Source organism: Barbatula barbatula, assembly GCF_947034865.1.
Source record: "Barbatula barbatula genome assembly, chromosome: 20".
In the NCBI taxonomy this organism is placed as follows: domain Eukaryota; kingdom Metazoa; phylum Chordata; class Actinopteri; order Cypriniformes; family Nemacheilidae; genus Barbatula; species Barbatula barbatula.
Genome location: NC_136783.1, coordinates 4,069,287 through 4,089,800, shown reverse-complemented (window position 1 = coordinate 4,089,800; position 20,514 = coordinate 4,069,287). Strand labels below are relative to the sequence as shown.

General features: G+C 41.9%; 1 protein-coding gene across 1 annotated transcript in view; it reads right to left on the bottom strand.

The window, feature by feature from the left end:
• Positions 1 to 20,514, bottom strand: part of syn2b (synapsin IIb) — a 73,282-nt gene that overhangs the window by 19,321 nt on the left and 33,447 nt on the right. The window contains exons 2-5 of the mRNA XM_079482550.1: positions 15,191 to 15,248; positions 3,126 to 3,217; positions 1,899 to 2,055; positions 1,465 to 1,554 (exon numbers count right to left, since the gene is read on the bottom strand). Of these exons, the coding sequence (XP_079338676.1) occupies positions 1,465 to 1,554; positions 1,899 to 2,055; positions 3,126 to 3,217; positions 15,191 to 15,248 (397 nt within the window). The remainder of the gene's footprint in view (positions 1 to 1,464; positions 1,555 to 1,898; positions 2,056 to 3,125; positions 3,218 to 15,190; positions 15,249 to 20,514) is intronic.

Below are 20,514 nucleotides of genomic sequence, written 5' to 3'. Positions count from 1 at the left end.
GTTGTTGCCCTCCTACGGCCTCCTCCACGTCTTCTGATGTACTGGCCTGTCTCCTGGTAGCGCCTCCATGCTCTGGACACTACACTGACAGACACAGGAAATGTTCTTGCCACAGCTCGCATTGATGTGCCATCCTGGATGAGCTGCACTACCTGAGCCACTTGTGTGGGTTGTAGACTCCGTCTCATGCTACCACTTCAGCCAGAAAGCATAGGAACTGAGAAGTGGTCTGTGGTCAACATCAGCAGAACCACTCCTTTATTGGGGGTGTCTTGCTAAGTGCAATTTGCAACAGCATGTGAAATTGATTGTCAATCAGTGTTGCTTCCTAAGTGGGCAATTTGATTTCACAGAAGTGTGAATGACTTGGAGTTACATTGTGTTGTTTGTGTAAGTGTTCCCTATATTTTTTTGAGCAGTGTAAAAAAGATAAAACAGTTAGCTATAGTTTTTAACTGTTAATCGCTCAGTTTTTGCACATCCTGCACAAGTCATGCTGGCTAAGTTGATGTATCGCATGATCATCTTTAGATTCATGTTCAAGAAAGTACCGATGACATTTTATCACCTTTCAATACAATTGCTTTTGAACCTGATTCCAAATATGGTACATTTCGGTCACACGCTTGCAGTATTCGACCAATCATCACGCAATCATAGCACACCTCACTTTTCAAAGCAACGAGCTTCGTAAAAAATCTGCGCTTTTCAGAGAGGCGGAGCAAAGAGAAGATACAAACATGAACGTTATGTGGAAAATACAGCGTTTTTGAACCTTAAATCGTGTATACACATTGTATTACATCTAAAACTAATGATCATATTCATTTTAGCCGAGTCATATCACCCCTTTAAGATGCCAAAATCGAGATGGAACTAGTTTTTGCCCAAAGATGAAAGAGACATGTTATCTGTTCAAAGAGGGAGCGTTAAGAAACCCTGTCTCATATATGTCATGTCCAAGAACACATATGATACAAGCATGAGGTTCTGTCATGATCCTGCCACTAGACTAAGAGAAACCTGACATGATGCGGCAGAATCATGAGGCAGTGATTGACTACCTATTTTAATTATTCCTTAATACGGTTGAAACAGGTGAAAATAACAGAAAAGATGCTCTGTTTTTTTTCAGACCTCAACTACTGCAAAGAAAACAAGTTAATCTTCACCTTTAAGCAACAGTAATATTATGGATTTTACAGGAATTAAGGAAAAGTTCCAAAAGTATTATTTGACGTTATAACCTCGATTGTTTTACCACAGTTTATTTCATGTGTCTTCACATTGCTGTTGGTTGACTTTACCTCACTCCTTTTTGATTTTGATGAAATTCAACAGACACTGGACTGGAATGACACCAATACATTGACAAATGCTGCTTTTGAACATTGAACATTTTAAATGGTGTGTATTTTGGAGATGCATGTTACTTGTTACTTCTCTGCTTTGAGCTGAACTTACCATGTCCCTGTAGTTTGAGTAGAATGTCTGATCAATAAGAGGAAATTTATCTGGTCCCAGCCTCATATAGGTGCTGATAAGTTGAGAAAACTAGAAAAAACAGACGATCAAAATGTTGGTGAGCCATGCTGAAATCCTGTCACTTTGAATGACTATTTTCCAGACTCAGGTGTGCAAGTTTACAGCTTTAATGATCACAGTCTCATTATAATTGTGACATCAAATAATGTTTCACTTAAATTGTCTATTGATGGAAGAGGTGTGTATGTTGTTGCATTCATTCGCCTTGATGCATTGCATTTTGACTTGACTCAAAACAAATAAACTCTGCCACCCAAATGCAACTTTGTGTTATACATACAGAATTGTATGTTATTATAAATCTGTTATCTGATGGCGACATGACAAATGTCACGCATGAAGTGTGTACTCACAGCCCATGGCTTATCGCACAGGTTATAAATGGACTCCAGTGAGTTGACGCTGGGAATTCCAGCATACTGCAGTCCAATGATGATATTTCTGAAGTCTTCATTCTGTGCCATGCTGAACGCATGCTGTCGGACCAAGACAAAGTCAGGCTTGAATGACCTGTGAGATAAACACAACACAACAACATCTTATTTATATCAGGGTATCAGATATCTAGGTTGTTAACAATGTGACATGCTCAAATGTTAAACACGAAGGCCTACCCTATTAACAAATCTAGGTTAGTTCAGCCATAGTTTGGTAAATTGTGAACAAACCCAATCGTTGGCTTAAATAAAATTTGACGCATTGTTTAGTGTTGTGTTGAATGTTATTCTTTGATATTCCAACAATTTCTGAAAAGTAATATTACTGTGTCTGTAACATTGTTACGATCACCAGTTTGTCATTAAACCGCAATGCTTAATGATAAACTTTCTTTTACGCATTAATTGTTTTAAAAGGATGCATGCATAATGAAGGTTAAAGAAATTGGTAATGAAAATAACATTTAATCGAATAATCTATTATTCGTGATAGTAAAAAAACGAATGCAGTTTTGCACAGTTTTGCAAGTCCAGAGCTTGCAAACTGAAACTGAGATAGGAGAATGTGACATCGTATGCATCTAAATGCAGATTTAAAGATGAAAATAATTATTAAAAAATGTTTTGTCTTAAGTCTTCATCTTCAGTCAGTATATTCCTCTGTACCCTTACACACACACACACGCGATTTTTGATATACAATCTATATTTAAGATGGCTATCCTCTCTCATAAAGAAAAAAGTTTTATTCTTATTGAACCAGCTGCTTTGTGTATTTCTGCATTTATAAATAATAAAACATGTATTTTCCTTGAATTGTCTTTGTCATTTAAAAAAGATCTGTATAATACTAACCCAATGATTGCTTATTCATTTGTATTGTCAGTGATTCTCTTTTCACCGTTTCTAGTGCATTCATAATGTGTCGCAGGTGGCAGTCATAAATATACAACATGTTTATATTGTTTTACACGCTGTGTAGAGTAAAATCAGTCATATATAAATGCACGATGTTCACGGTTTTTGCCACTTTTTATTTTTTATCTGTGGATGCAAGAAGAAAATGTATTGTTTGCATGTTTTTGCACAACAATGGTTATATGTTAGCCTCATTTGCAAGTTTCTAGAGTATGTGAAACTTACCGAACCACTTTGGTTCCATTTCGGATCACCTGCATGTCCACACTGCATGAGCCGTTGGCATGTGCCACGAGGTTGATCTCTGAGAATTCAGCCTGAAATTACACAAGAAAGCTATGAAAAAAGAATCAATTACAACACATGAAACTAGCATTGCAGTGCAGACATGCAGAAAGTGTTGTTTTGGTCTACTGACTGTTTCCTTCCCAAAACGTTGTTCCCCATACTCAGAATGAACAAACAACATTGTCACTCCTTTACATTTTGTTTTTGGCCAGTTTAACCTGCTAAAAGCACCAAACATTTTGCTGCAAAGCTATGTGAGACTGTCAATTAAAACGGTTCATAAAAAGGCATAAAAAAGTAAACCGTTTCTTTTATTCTAACAGACAGGAAGAAACTGATCATTAAAAACAACGGCAGTAATATGTGACAGTAGAAGTGAATTGTTACCTTCATTCTAATCACTGTGGGCTTGTTAACATTTATCTATTATGTACGGAAGTGCCAAACAAACAACAAATCTAAAAGCCAAAAAACGAATTCCAAATCACAATTACAAATCTGAAAACACATTAACAAACCACAAAGCGCAACAAAAATTCCGGAAACAAAATAACAAATCAGAAAACACAACGACAAGTCAGAAAACACAACGACAAGTCGGTCAAACCGGAAAAGGTAGGTCTTTTGTGTGACCGGGGTAGTTACTGCTGATTGGACGGAACCCCTGTCAATCAAGATAAACAGGAAGTACAGTTCTGTAGCTGGCGGTACAGAACATTTACATTTATTAGACGCTTTTATCCAAAGCAACTTACAAGTAGTTTTTTTACAGTGGCACATTACTGCAGAGCAATCAGGGATACGGTGCCTTGCTCAAGGGCCCTTCAGTCATGACCTGCTGGCACTGAGATTAGAACCGGCAACCTTCTGATCACAAGCCCAACGCTCTAACCCCCAGGACACAGCTGACCCCGAATAATAAATGAATGACAAAAAAATGACAGAATAACAAGAAGAAGTAGCTGGCGGCAGTGTACACAAATATATAATGTGGGTTCAAATTTGTTTTTTTGCATCTGCTCTGAAAGCATTCCTGACATCGAATAATAGGGAAATCGTTTTTTCGTCTGAATAAACCTGCATTCTTCAGGTGTCTTTAAAGAGAGCGCAAGCTGATCTTAATATCATGATATGTTTAGAAGCATATCTAGAATCACACCATATGAATTTTGATTTGATTTTGATTTGATTCAATTTATTGTCATTACACACATACAAGTACAGTGCAACGAAATGTCCTTCTTGAAAGTAGTGCTGAACAAACTCCATTTCTTTCTATGAAAACACACACCTGACTGTTCATCTTGATTGACAGGGGTTCCGTCCAATCAGCAGTAACTACCCCGGTCACACAAAAGACCTACCTTTTCCGGTTTGACCGAATTGTCGTTGTGTGTTCTGACTTGTCGTTGTGTTTTCTGATTTGTAATTTTGTTTCCGGATTTGTCGTTGTGTTTTCTGATTTGTCGTTGTGTTTTCTGATTTGTTATTTTGTTTCCGGAATTGTTGTTGCGCTTTATGGTTTGTTAATGTGTTTTCAGATTTGGTGTTGCGTTTTCAGATTTGTAATTGTGATTTGGGATTTGTTTTTTGGCTTTTAGATTTGTTGTTTGTTTTGCGATTTGTTGTTTTGTTTGGCACTTTACGGTTTCCGTAATTATGCATTGTGTGAAGTAAAACTTTATACAGGGACATTTAAAGCTTGAATGAGCCTCTGGCTTTAAGAAAACTGGATCTGTTGTCTCATAAATTTCACTCTTAATAACTGCACTGTAAAAAATCCAACTTACAAATTGTTAAGTCAAGTGGACAAATTTTGGGGCACATTGTTGAGTTTACTCATAAAAACGAGTTATCTGCATGTTTTTTTACTACTTTGTCCAGTGAATGTAAGTGCATAAATTGAGTAAACGTAACGTTACGATTTCATGGTTTGACTGTTCAACTTCCTATTTTTGCGCATGCGTGGTCTCTCTTAGCGATATCTTGCGCTGGGCTAACAGCCACGCCATCAAATGGACTGGATTTCACCTGGTTCAGGTAAACTGTCTTTTTCGATTATTATTGAAAGTAAACTGCACACATGGATTGTAAAGTGTAATGATATGTTCCTAAAAGTCAAAACCTTGTCTGAGGCATGTAGTTATATTTTAAAACGAGCTCAGACAGGGAGTTAGCTATCTGCATAGTTCAGCTGTAAGGGTTGTGTAACACACAGATTCAGTCGCGGGATAACAAGAGTTATTGAGCGAAACACACAGATAGATGTTGAGAGAGGTCAATAATGCCGGAATCGGCTGATGTCCCAGACATCCGAACTGACTACGAGGCCAACTGGGGAACCCAGTGTACGGCAGCTTCAGCAGAGATGATGGGATGGACGACCGAGCAGCAGTGGGAAGTGCCAGTGACGTTGGAGACCTCACGAGACGGCAGTTTTGCCCGGCAGAGAGACCCATGAGCCGTGAGAGACGGCGAAGCCAGCTGTGGGCGGGGACTAGTTGCCAGCGGGCGTGGGGTAACAGGACTAAACAAGAGATAGTTATTTCAAGTAACGGGTAATCCACAAAGACGTACATCCACTCAAAAAGACAGGTCTGTGAACAAGGCAAGACAAGGAGGTAGGTGGCATAACGTCGGCTGAGACCCTGGACTCCTGTCGGTCCATGGCGAACCTGACCACGCCAAATGAAGCCCAATGGCTCTGCTCGGCAGGCGTAAGGGGTTGCTGAAACAAAGACTGTGCGCCTCCAAGCTGCGTAAGCGTCATCCATGGCCTTTGGCACTGCCTCTGGGTTCTCCAATGGCTGAATTGTTCTGTCATGTTTGTGTTCTGAGGGGCGGGGCCAAAGACGAGCCCGGAGATAACTCACATTATGTTGTGACCGACAATAATGTGTTTCTCTCCACACAAAAAAGTGGTACTGATCACGATCCTGCCCTGAGACTAGAAAAACCTGCCCCAAAGTGGCAGAACCAAGACAGTTAGGCCTAACGTTATTTGTAGTATAGCCGCTACATTAACAACAGTGTTATGGCATTCAAGTGCTTCATACAACGCAAGGCCGCATTATCCAATTAAAATGTTTTGTATTTTTTTATGTGATTACTAGAACTGTCATGATCCTGCCTCTCCTTGTCTTGGTTTTCGAGTCTTGTGGCAGGATCATGTCAGTCCCATGTGTTTTGTGTGGAGAAAGAGCATGCTCTGTCATGATCCTGCCTCTCCTTGTCGTGGTTTTCGAGTCTTGTGGCAGGATCATGTCAGTCCCATGTGTTTTGTGTGGAGAAAGAGCATTGTTTTGGTTTGAGAAGCCATGCTCTCTCTCCGGTGTCACGTCCTTTAGCCCCGCCCCCTTGTTTCCCTGTTAGCAGTCCATTAGTGTTAGTCTTGTCTCCAGCCCTGATCCATCCTTCCCTTAGTGTTTCAGTCCCCTCACCTGCCTCGTGCAATCCTCCTGTTAGCTTTCCCTTAGTGTTTCATCCTTGTCACCTGTGGCCACTCTCCCTGTGTCATCAGTCCTTGTTAGTGTTTTCCCTTTATCTAGCCCCAGTTTTCCCTCTGTCCCTTGTCGATTCATTGCCAATATTTGTTATCGTCATCCCTGTTGGAGTCACTTTATTGGATTACATGTTTATTGGATTACCCTGTTTCCTGGACTCTAGTTTGTGGACTTCTAGTTTATTTCTTATTCTTATTACCCTGTTGTTTTGTTCCCCTTGTGGGAGGTTTTGGTTTACATTCTTGTCTTGTTTTAGTTAACGTTTTCCCATCGAGGGTCTTTGTTTTAATAAAGTTTTCTTGTTTCTCAAACCGCTGCCTGCGCTTGGGTTCTGTCCACACACCGTAACAGAATGAATCGACCACAGAGAACCCAGCAGGCAGCCAGGGACCGTGAGCAGTCCTCTGCCAGCCAGGACCACCAGCATTGGTGGCAGTCGACTGCTGACTTAATTCAGCGGGGCGATGGTCCTTTCCAGCCTCAGGGAGATAGATCCCTTAGTGAGTATGCTCAAGCGTCTGTGGCAAGACGGGGTTTTCTGCCAGAGACGCTCATGAATGCCTACTTCCTGGCGGGCCTCGTTAAGCCTCCACCGTTGGAGGAACGGGAGAGGCTGATCCGGGGGTCCTTTCAGCAACTGGTCAGCAGTCTTGCCTCCAGCTGCCCCTCGGCTGCACGCTCTCTCCTGCCTTCGATCCCAGAGAGTCGTTCCCTGAGGATTGGGGTTTTGGGCGTCACCACAAGCTCTGCTCCACCACCTGCTAGCCTCCGTGGTAGGCGTGGACGGAGGGAGTCGTGGGACTCCCCGTCCGACTCTTCCAGCACGGAGATAGTGGGGTCCCCCACCGCTACTCTGCAGCCGGCCACACGTCCTGTGAGCCGGTCAAAGAGGAAGAAGCAGAGGAGAGCTGCACCATCCTGCCCTGCCCAGCAGCCGGTATCCAGCCCTGCCCAGGCGTCAAGTCCGGTGGTCCCGTCAAGTCCGGTGGTCCCGTCAAGTCCGGTGGTCCCGTCAAGTCCGGTGGTCCCAAGTCCGGTGGTCCCAAGTCCGGTGGTCCCAAGTCCGGTGGTCCCAAGTCCGGTGGTCCCAAGTCCGGTGGTCCCAAGTCCGGTGGTCCCAAGTCCGGTGGTCCCTCCTGCACCCAGTCCGTCTCAGCCGGCCCTCCAACCTTCAACCCAGTCAGCCTTGCCCCAGCCGTTCCCAACTACGGCCGTCCTGTCATGCCCTACCCCTTCTAGTTCCTCCCACTCCAAGAGAGGTATCCCTTCCATGCCCAGACCTTCCTACCCCACCCCTCCGCCCAGCTCTAGGAAGCAGGGTCCTGTCCCTCCTAAGTCCCCACCCAGTTATGTTCCCAAGTTTTTCCCACTAATTCCGCCTCCACCCTTCCCATTGATATTTATTTTATTGTCCAACCCCAATCCCTTTCTAGTCATGTCAGCCCTGCCCCTAGTGTGTTCTGTTCTGTGTTTGTGGTGTCTGTCCTCCTGTCTGTCAGTCTTGTCATGTTTAGTGTGATCTTGAAGAACTCCTGGAGGAGTTCTTTAAGGCGGGCGCTCTGTCATGATCCTGCCTCTCCTTGTCGTGGTTTTCGAGTCTTGTGGCAGGATCATGTCAGTCCCATGTGTTTTGTGTGGAGAAAGAGCATTGTTTTGGTTTGAGAAGCCATGCTCTCTCTCCGGTGTCACGTCCTTTAGCCCCGCCCCCTTGTTTCCCTGTTAGCAGTCCATTAGTGTTAGTCTTGTCTCCAGCCCTGATCCATCCTTCCCTTAGTGTTTCAGTCCCCTCACCTGCCTCGTGCAATCCTCCTGTTAGCTTTCCCTTAGTGTTTCATCCTTGTCACCTGTGGCCACTCTCCCTGTGTCATCAGTCCTTGTTAGTGTTTTCCCTTTATCTAGCCCCAGTTTTCCCTCTGTCCCTTGTCGGTTCATTGTCATTTTGTCATCATCGTACCTCCTCACGTCACCTTGTTGGATTATTCCTGTCTATGGATTATCGTGTTTGTTCCTGTTCTAAGTTTGTGGATTTTGTTGATTTACTATTCAAAGGACTTTGTTTGTTTTGTTCCCCATGTGGGAAGTTTTAGTTTACACTTTTGTCTTGTTTTAGATCGTGTTTTCCTCATCGAGGGTCTTTTGTTTAAATAAAGTTTTTGTTATTTAACTCTGCTGCCTGCGTTTGGGTTCTGTCCACACACCGTGACAAGAACGTTATTTTTTCATTCATTTTGCTTGTTTTGAAAAAACTATTAAGACGTAACAAATGGTAATGAATGATAAAAAACTGAAACTGAATCTCAGTATTTTTCAGACACCCAATTATTTAATTTCTGAAGTAGGGTATATGTGTGTGTGTGTGTGTGTGTGTGTTTAAACATTCAATGTCCAGTGTTACATAATTAACATATTTGTGCAGTTTTTATAGGTTTGGAAAGTGTAAACTTTGCAAATGTGTTCACAGTAGCAGAGAGGTTTCAAAACTATAGGTGCGTTAAAATCACATTTCACAAGATCACACTAACAGACTGGTGCAGTGACAGGTCACCCAAATTTTACATGTGATTTTAAAAATGTTTGTCAGCCATCTCAGTTTTTAAACCACATCAGAAACCCTTTAAAGAGACAGGATGTGAGTTGACAACCAATGTCTTTCAACGTTTAGTAGTCACGTGTCTTGTAAACGTATAAACCTGATTCCAAAAAAGTTGGGACACTGTACAAATTGTAAATAAAAAAGGAACGGAATAATTTACAAGTCTCATAAATAATATTTTATTCACAATAGAATATAGATAACATATCAAATGTTGAAAGTGAGACATTTAGAAATGTCTTGCCAAATATTGGTTCATTTTGGATTTCATGAGAGCTACACATTCCAAAAATGTTGGGACATGTAGCAATAAGAGGCCGGAAAAGTTAAATGTACATATAAAGAACCGCTGGAGGACCAATTTGCAACTTATTAGGTAAATTGGCTCACCAGGATCACCAATTCCCCCAATGCTGCGGCAGGAAAATAGTGGAGCAATATCAGAAAGGAGTTTCTCAGAGAAAAATTGCAAAGAGTTTAAAGTTATCATCATCTACAGTGCAAAATATCATCCAAAGATTCAGAGAATCTGGAACAATCTCTGTGCGTAAGGGTCAAAACCATACTGGATGCCCGTGATCTTTGGGCCCTTAGACGGCACTGCATCACATAAAGGAATGCTACTATAATGGAAATCACAACATGGGCTCAGGAATACTTCCAGAAAACATTGTCGGCGAACACAATCCACCGTGCCATTCGCCGTTGCCAGCTAAAACTCTATAGGTCAAAAAATGAGCCATATCTAAACATGATCCAGAGGCGTAGGCATTTTCTTTGGGCCATTTAAAATGGACTGTGGCAAAGTGGAATACTTGGTCAGACGAATCAAAATTTGAAGTTCTTTTTGGAAAACTGGGACGCCATGTCATCCGGACTAAATAGGACAAGGACAACCCAAGTTGTTATCAGCAGTCCGTTCAGAAGCCTGCATATCTAATGGTATGGGGTTGCATAAGTGCGTGTGGCATGTGCAGCTTGCACAACTGGAAAGGCACCATCAATGCTGAAAGGTATATCCAAGTTCTAGAACAACATATGGTCTCATCCAGAATTCGTCTCTTTCAGGGAAGACCTTGCATTTTCGAACATGACAATGCCAGACCACATGCTGCATCAATTACAACATCATGGCTGCTTAGAAGAAGGATCTGGGTACTGAAATGGCCAGTCAGCAGTCCAGATCTTTCACCCATTGGAAACATTTGGTGCATCATAAAGAGGAAGATGCGACAAAGAAGACCTAATACAGTTGAGCAACTAGAAGCCTGTATTAGACAAGAATGGGACAACATTCCCATTCCTAAACTAGACCAACTTGTCTCCTCAGTCCCCAGACGTTTGCAGACTGTTATAAAAAGAAGAGGGGATGCCATACAGTGGTAAACATGGCATTGTAAACTTAAAATCAACTTATTTTTTCCTTACAATTATACATTTTCTCAGTTCAAACATTTGATATCTCATCTATGTTGTATTCTGAATAAAATATGGAAATTTGAAACTTCCACGTCATTGCATTCTGTTTTTATTCACAATTTGTACAGTGTCCCAACTTTTTTGGAATTGGGTTTGTAAGTCTCGACAGTTTCAAAGATTTTTAGCTCTTTCGATTTGGAAAGCAATGAGGAATCACGGTTGGAAGACACTGATGGTCTCATGCCAAATCCACAGCTAGCACTGTTCCTGTAACTCATATTCAGAGCCTGTAGACTATATGGGGCTAGAGTGCAAACTTGCATCATTGATCCATTATATGCAGACAATTTTGCACGTTTCAAAAAGTGCAGCTCAGGAGATATTAAGCTGGAGGATAGATATTGTTTCATCATCTAAGTCCATAGCAAAACAGTCGATCAGGGACATGATTGAAGTGAGAGAAGACATTGTTAAAATAGTCCATGTGACTCCAGTGATTATATGTTGATATATGCTGTTATATGTTAATTAATATTGTAGATATTTTAGATATGTGCTGAGTATTACAGTTTATCCAAAGTGACTTACATCGCATTATACTATGCATGTTTCTAAGTATGTGCAATCCCCTGGGATTGAACCCACTAGCGCCATGCTCTAACCACTGAGCTACATACATTCCAAAACTATAGAATAGAATCCAAAAACAAATCCACTAACAACTATCAGCCATGACATAGGATGTTTTATGCTGTTTTTTAATGCAGGACACAGAGCCAGAAGAAGATCTTACAAAGGGGATGAAGATGACGTTGTGCCCATCCACTCAAACCCAAATGTCTCTGGTTTCTAGGGGAGCATATCGGCTGGATAATGTGCAAGACCTTCCCACAGCTATGGCACTTCTCTTTGGCTTGATTTATGCCCTGAACATGAACTGTCCTAAATAACTCAAGTTCACCTTTGAAATTATTCAAAAAGTGTTTATTGTTCTTTACCCCCTGTGCTCAGCAAGGGTCTAGTCCTTCCAAAACAATGTCTAAATAGCTGGATACGGATAAGCGTTGTAATGTAATAACAAGTAAGCATACGGAGAGGGGCAAACATTAAGCTGTTCCTATTGTTTCTCTAGCAGACATTTTCGTAAAATTTCAACATATGTCAAAAGAGTAAATTCTTTTCAGTTTTTATGTAATGTATCTTAAATGCTGTTTTTACGGTTCTGAAACATTGCAATCTGTAGAATTCTGAAGTCTTCATTGATACAACACTGTTGCTCTTTCAATTTGTAACTCCAGGACTTTAATAAGATATTGTGCTGTAAAGGCACTTTAAAAGCATTCCAAGAAAGTGTTATTTTGCCATTTAATGATCCTCAGTGTGCCCAATTGTTAAAAAAATATTTTCTGTAATGATGCATAGTCTTTTGTATTGTTTTTACAGCATGGTTTACAGCATTTACAAAGATTTTTCAAAGCTAAATTTAAAGATTAAAATTAAAGTTGTTCTTTTTTGAGTTGAGTGAACTTCATTCTCATGCATGTTTCCTGTAGCTCAGTGGTAAGAGCATTGCGTTAACAATGCAAGGTTGTGGGTTTCACCCAGGGAATTGCACATACCCATGTATAAATGTATAGGATGTCATCATCCTGCCTCTCATTGTCTTGGTTTTCGAGTCTTGTGGCAGGATCATGTCAGTCCCATGTGTTTTGTGTGGAGAAAGAGCATTGTTTTGGTTTGAGATGCCATGCTCTCTCTCCGGTGTCGCGTCCTTTAGCCCCGCCCCCTTGTTTCCTTGTTAGCGGTCCATTAGTGTTAGTCTTGTCTCCAGCCCTGGTCCATCTTTCCCTTAGTGTTTCATTCCCCTCACCTGCCTCGTGCAATCCTCCTTTTAGCTTTCCCTTAGTGTTTCATCCATGTCACCTGTGGTTAGTGTTTCCCTTTATCAAGCCCCAGTTTCCCTCTGTCCCTTGTCGGTTCATTTTGCACACTTTGCACATTTATTCTGTCTTGTCTTGTTTTTCTTAATGTTTTCCCCACCGAGGGTCTTTGTTTAAATAAAGTTTTATTAGTTAGCAAACCGCTGCCTGCGCTTGGGTTCTGTCCATTCCTCATACTCTAGGATACTGCGATGTAAGTCGCTTTGGATAATAGTGTCTGCCAAATGCGTAAATGTAAATGTACTAGTTTTTTAAAGTTCGCTTTACTCCCTACTCACCTTCACTGAACTTTCAAAAATGATTTGGCACAACTTCAACCACCGAAGATGAGATTTTTTTGTCTATTATTAAATAACTACAGTGTGATATATAGCATAAAGTGGGATAGTTCAGTTGTTCAAACTGGGATAATTCACAAAAAAAGAAAATTCAGTCATCATTTTCCCAACCTCATAAAATGTTGCTGGTGTAACCAAACAAACGCACCCATTCAAATGTCTTCCTCCGCTCTCACCTCGTTTGACAGCACAGAGGATAAAGGCTACGAGAAGCTGCCTCCCCAAGATGTGTCCGTGGCCGCACATCTGTGTCCGCCCACTGCCTTCGGTTCGACGGCGAAAGCAGCTCATCCCTCTAAGCCATGCATAACAACCTTGACCCTCGCTGGATGCACATTCTCGTCCGCCGGCCAAACTGCATTAAATGTCAGTGCTTCAGGTATACCAGGCCAAACTCCTCCGGTACTGACCTCGCGCCCTTCAGAGTGCTACAAATATGCCCAGAGGACTGGTTCTTCTCCCTGGATCTGAAGGATGCCAACTTCCCCATCCAGAGATTCGCAGATGAAGGGGTTGCAAGTCAATACTTGGTCCATCCATTCGGACTATCTCTGGCTCCCTGCACTTTCACGAAGTGCATGAACGTGGCTCTATCCCCTCTCAGGCAGATGGGAATCGGCATTCTGAAATACCTCGACAACTGGCTTGTTCTAGCACTAAGGTCCCACAGGTCCCTCCTCCTCAGTCATCAGGATCAACCTTGCCACGAGGGCTCTGTCTCTCAGCCAACATATCTCGTTCCTGGGGGCGGTTTTCGATTCGACCCATATGACGGCCAGAATCGCACCAGACTGTGCTCTGGCTATTCAGCAGCTCGTGGCCTCCGCTTCTCAATTACTAACGTTGAGCGTTCTTCGGATGCATCCCCTTCAGTACTGGCTGAAACCGAGAGTTCCGCCACACGCTTGGCATCTCGGATGCCTACTCGTCTGGGTGGACAAAGTCTGCGTAACCGCCCTAGCCCCTTGAAAGAATCCCCTTTGGTTGAAGCAAGGTGTGCCCCTGGGCACCACATGCAGACGGAAGGTGGTCAGGACAGACGTCTCCAACACAAGTTGGGGGGCTCTGTGCGATGGTAAACCAGCCTAAGGCAACTGGTCGAATCAGGAAAGAACCCTGCACATCAAATGCCGTCTTGGAATGGGCCCAGTGCAATCTGCGTTGAGGGCAACTCATGTTCCGGGTAGACTGAACCGAGGAGCAGATATGTTATCTTGGAGCAATTCAGAGGAATGGTCGCTCCCCCCGAGGTCAGTTCAGCAAATCTCTGAAATATTCGGCAAGGCAGAAGTCAACTTTTTTGCCTCAGCGAAAGGCCGTTTGCCTCATAATCATTGCCCAATTGCCCAATTTTTTGAAGGGCAGGGACACCTCGGCCCACAACTGGCCCAGTCGGCTCCTCTATGCCTTCCCCCCGATTGCTCTCATACAGCAGACGATCAGGAGGATCAAAGAACAGGCGCACAAGTCACATTGTGTAAAGCTGTGATTTTGTTAAATATTTAGTTACAGAGAAACTGAGTAATCACACATGTGCACGCACAGTTAAAGCATCATCCCTGTCAATCATATTTTCTTCCACAGCTGAATCACTGTGTGTGGGAGATGTGAGGTTTGTTTGAAGTGTAAACAAACACAAGCAAAAAGGGGATCAAATCTCCATATATAGCAAGCAGTTAAGGGTTTCAAACGGAGGATCAGCATTGTGACTCTTACCAGGCACAAGCTATTCATATTTGGAGTAGTAAAACAACAACAAAGCTACCTATATTTACATTCAAGTAGCTTATGTAGTTGTTTTTTATCCATACAGCTTGTGTCATCATTTATTATTTATGAGAGAATTTGAATGAACGAACATTCAACAGTGACGGTTTGTTTCTGCATACTAGCGCTCATTTCTGTCAGGTGAGGAGCCAGAATTTTTTGTTAAAACAAGACAAGATATTTTGAGAAATGTCTTCATGGTTTTGTGTTCACACATTGTAAGTCAATGGGGGGTCAATGTTGTCTGGTTGCCAACATTCTTTTGTGTTCTGCAGAATAAAAAAGGTCATACAGAAATGTCATGACAGTGAATGATTAACACATTTTTATGTTTAGGTGATCGTTCTGGCCACACTAGGAGACAAGCTTTCAAAATTTTCTGCCATCAAAACATAACATGCAGGCAGGTATGTGCTGAATGTTAATACTAAAATTGTCTTACCTGTTCGACTTTAATGTCACAATCGCCTTGGACCTTCTTCCCACGAAAAATCTTTGCCCTGCAAGACAGAAAAGATATTCATCCAACATTTCATGCCTGTGTTCATGCATACACAGTTCAGTGACATTATTAACATCCCTGCTGCTTTAATGACTGAAATAAAAACAAATTCATAAACAAACAAACAACATAATTGCAGAGCGCATGGCTAGAAAATGACAACTATGCAAATAACTGCTATTCAAATCATTAGGCTTAATAATGCGTTTGTATATTGCCACGTCTCGTTTTTGTTCATTTTCACTGCGTAGCTGCCACTGCAGCTTGTGTTTATTGAAAGAGTCAAAGGATACAAGAGCCCAAAGAGCCCAGCAGGATACAATTACACCACTAAAGAAGCAACAAAAAAAAAAAAAAATTAGAGCTCATCCCATCTAAAACTATCAGGTGACCTTGCTTGTACATGACTTTTAAGACGATGCAATTGTCCCTATATACATAATAGGAAATATTACAAAGCTGACAGTTTATCTTACTGCCAGCATTTTGTTACCAAATGTTCCTGATTTAAGGGTCAAAGAAAGCTTTTACAGATGAGTTCCACACAGCCCTGGACGCAGACAAAAAGTTTAATCCAATGCTACCATCTAAAGGAAATACAGTGTTAAAAGGCACACAAAATACAACACCCTGTACATTTTATCAGTAGACTGACAGGTTTATTTGAATATAGATTTTATATTAATTCAAGTTAATAGGCATAATGGGCATGTTGGCTCAAAACAGAAAAGCAGTTAACATTGAGAAGTAAATCTAAAGTGAAGCAAGCTGGTAGCACCATTTGGTGGATTTTATTCTTGGCAGCACAGAGGCAAAACAAAGTTGTTTTGAACAGACTGGAAATGATTTCACAGTTTGGGAAAAACAGGGTTTTCAGAGTCAGGATGTGGATTATACTGTAGGAACGTCTTAATATGCTACCTCATTTCTATTCACAGTCTCTAGATCTTATATTTTTAGAATTCTAGAGTCAGTGGTGTTTGCTCAAGCATAATCATTACTGCTGGTTATTCATTGATCTTATCAAGCCTCTACATAACCTAAACAATTACACTTGGTTTGATTAACTCATCCTGCGAAACAATCTGGACTCTTGTATATTATGTAGACATCATATCATATTATGGTGATAGTTTTTCTAGAAGGACCTAATAACAACAGATGGAACAGGTCAGGATCATTCATGTGGCGTCACGTGTGCAATACTTATATTTTAGTATATGTGAAGAGTTTTGTTCCAAAATGAGATAAAAATATTTTTTTTATTGTGCAGTCCAATAAATATCAATCAATAAAAATTAAACGTCGTGTCGAACCGACAGATGGGGTTCGCCCTTGAGAACCAATCATCTTCTGACTATTTTGAAAAGGCCAATGAAATTGGCGAATGAAATTTGCATGCCGGGCTCCGCCCCCGGAAATCGGGGTATAAAACGGAAGCCGGCGTGCTCATTCATTCACCTTTTGTGCTGAGGAGCCTGAGAGCATCTCGAGACTGCTGCAGCGGACGGCTATTGTTGTTGCATGAAGGACACAACGTCTCGTTCCCTCAATCAGGGAACAGAGGTTACATACGTAACCGAGACGTTCCCTTTCTGTCGGTCTCTCGACGTTGTGTCGAACCGACAGATGGGGTTCCTATTGAAAACGCCACAGCACTAGCCGCGTCACAATCTATAGCGAAGCGACGTTGACCGGCCTAGGCGAGTCAGACGTAAGCGCTGTCGCGAGATTGTAACCTTCCAGTAGCTAGGCAGGGGTCCCAGAGCATTAGAAAAGATGAGTAGCCCCTGCCCTTGGCCACCTCAGACGGCTCCATTGGCGAGAGTCGTTTGGTACCGTAGGACCCATGGGTAAGCGCTATTCCCTCAATGGGGAGGTGCGCTATGGAGACCACTTCCCACCCTCGGGGGAATACAGTGGAAACATCAACATGGTCTTACCGGCAGGGAAGAGCTCAAGGGAGGTATGTGCAGGATGCCGCAAGGTCATGGGTTCCAGGAGGGGAACTAACTCATGACGAAATCTCAGACGGAACCACCCTGCTGGGGGGTTACTACGTCTGGAGCACTGAGGTCGGTTAGAGCTACATGAGGGTAACTCAGCTTGGGCCCGCCAAAGGTGGCAGGCTGCTCCGCTCGGCCCGTTGCCTTGAGTGCTTAGTGATGGATGGACTGCCTATTCTTCGCCCGAGGGGAAAGAAGGGAGGCAGATGATAGCGCACTGACCCACCTAAAGAGGGGGATGGCGCTCTTCGCAGGCGTACACCCTACCGGCCGCCGGTCTCACCTGGTGTTACCCTGTAAGACTCGAGCTGACACCGGTTCCACGCGGAGGTTGTAGAACCTCGCAAAGGTGTTGGGCGCAGCCCAACCCGCAGCTCTGCATATGTCTGCCAGAGAGGCGCCCTGAGCCAGTGCCCACGAGGAGGCAACACCCCTAGTGGAGTGTGCCCTCACTGCCAGCGGGCACGGGCAGTCCTGAGATCGGCACGCCGTCGTGACGGCGTCCACGATCCAGTGCGCCAGTCTCTGTTTGGAGAAAGCTCTCCCCTCTGCTTACCTCCGAAACAAATTAAAGAGCTGCTCAGAGCTTCTGAAGCTCTGCGTGCGGTCCACGTAGAGGCGCAAGGCGCGTACTGGACACAACACGGATGGGGTAAATAATATTTACTATAGAGCGACCATGACAGAAAAGACAGTCTTGAGCATTCAAACTAAAAGTGTGTGCTCAGGACATGGAGCAAGTCTGGAATCATTTCAACAAATCAAAACAAAAATACAAAGTTGTTACAACTCTAATGATGGAGAAGTGTCCTTTCAATGTAACAGTGAGTGCAGATCAAGGACGGTTGATGTAAAATGCAGCAGATACTGCAGATCACCCATGTTTTCTAAGAATTCTCATTCGTTGCTGTAATCTGAAAAAATTGCGATAAGTCGATTATTTAGTAATTGGGATAGCTCTAACTTCACACACACTATAAATGTTGTTTATTCAAAATAACAATATTATAAAAAAATATCAATAGTGACATTTAAGGCATAATATTGAGAAATGTGCATTGTGCACAGGCCCTCCAAATGAAATATATTTTTATATACAGTAATTAAGTCTCGAGCAAAATGTCAGTAAATATGTTTAGACATTAAACCTATACTTAGTATGACATAAATGTTTTTAAATGTATTTTTTTACTAGGGTGGCAATACAACCCCAGTTCCAACATCCACTCACTCAACCTTACAACACACAAAAATACAGAATTATTAGAGATTATCTTCAGAGGTGTATAAAGAGATCACACAATGAAGCGTTATGCTTTATTACCTTAGAATGAGCAATTTCTGTCTAAATACACCGCTGGTCTGTCAGCTTGTAGTGTTTGGAAAGGGAGGGGTGGAGTGAGCGCTTGGCTGCAACACGCAACCTTTGCCACTAGATATTACTGACCGGACATGCAGTTACATTTGTATGACTCCATAGTTTTGATGAGTTGACCATTCACCTGCTCTACACTACGGCCTACACTCCCCACACACGTGTGTGTCGCACTGTCCTTCAGCCCTGCAGTGTTACAAGTTTATATATGTTCCTCCTGACCACTAGGTGGAGACTTACATTTATACATGTAGCAGAAGCTTTTATTCAAACCGACTTAGAAGTGAGGCAAACAAAAAGCAATTGGCAACAAAAGCATAAGTTATATAAGTATCAATGAAGGTCGCAAGGATAACAGTCGAGTTCCACTGGTTGTAATTTCAGCAAATAATTTCGTGTTTTAGGCACGATTTGTTTGTTTCTCCTATTCTCCTCAGCCATTGTGCTGGGTGTTTTGCACCCCAGGGGAGCGTGTCCCGGGGCGTATCTCGACATGGTTATGTGGGAAAATGACGTCAATCCATACCCTCTATACAGGACCCAGAAGAGGAGCTTTCGGACAGGAAATGAAAGTGCTCCTAGAAAGGCTGTGGGCATTCTGTGTGTTTTGGAACATGAGGCCAAAACAACATCACCAGTGATGCAGAACATTTCTGTTGAATTGGAGGAGGTCGTCGTTTTGGACAATCTTCCAGATCTTTTTAAAAACACAATTGTATGTGTCACAAGTTTCAGTTGGGAAAGGTTGAGATTGTAAATGGATTTAAAATAGTAGTCGAATGGGAAATGTTATTGCAAATACTTTGAAATGTTGTGCCTTGCTGTGTTGACCCCAATATCTTTTTATTCTGATCCTATTTTAGTAAAGAGATTTCATGCTCATTTAAATTGAAAAAATGATTTGTTTTCCATTGTATGCCCAAACAAAGACCCGTTTGTACTGTTTTAAATATGTTCTTAATGCTGGGGTCTGTGTGCCCCCCGCTTGTTTATGGTTTGTTCTAAAAGCATTATTTTTAACATACATTCTTATTTATATTCATTTGGATTATAAAAGTAAATTCTGGTCCTTGATTCTGATTGGCTGAGCCGAGTTCTAAGCCGTTATAAAATACCCCGATTTATGACTGCTGACTTCATTACATTGTCTAAATATAATTGTATTTACTTTATTTTATGAAAGCTTGCTACGCATATGGAATAACTGTTTTATTAAAAAGCAATAAACACTGTGACGCAGTGCATTTTTTATCTACTAAGTAAACCCACTGCTTCTTGGGGCTTATTGCTTTAGTTTAAACTGTTTAACTCCGTTTAAAACTGTGTTACTGTATTGTAACAACATTGTGTAATACACTCAATTTTTGTTGTTGTTTTGCTTTAAGTGTACCTTAAAGGTAACTTGTTTAGTAGTGGAAATCTTGCATACTGTATAGTAGAGATGTGATTTTTGCTTTTCAACTAGTGTCAATTGCAATGTCACACTAGAAATTTGAAATAAATTGATAAAGTAACATGTTTGTCCATATTTGTCATTTGGGAACAAAACCAAAAGGTCCACAATATTTAGCAGTACTTGAGAGTTCTTGGAACAATTCATTTAGCTCATTTAACATTTTAGCGAAAATAATTGCCTGAACAACAGTAGTTGGTGTGACAAAAATATCTTTATTAGAAAAACAAGACAAGCAGCATTGCATAAACAAACGAATTTAAGTTGGCCGAACAAAGTGTCTTTACTTTTAAGAATTATATTACATAGTCAGCTCAAAATTCTTACTGCATCCGGTTGCCTCGTTCTTTTTTACGTTGGCTCAACTATTTATTTTTTACATTGTAGGTTTTGTTTGAAGCTACCTCATAGCTGTGGGCAGTTTGCCTCT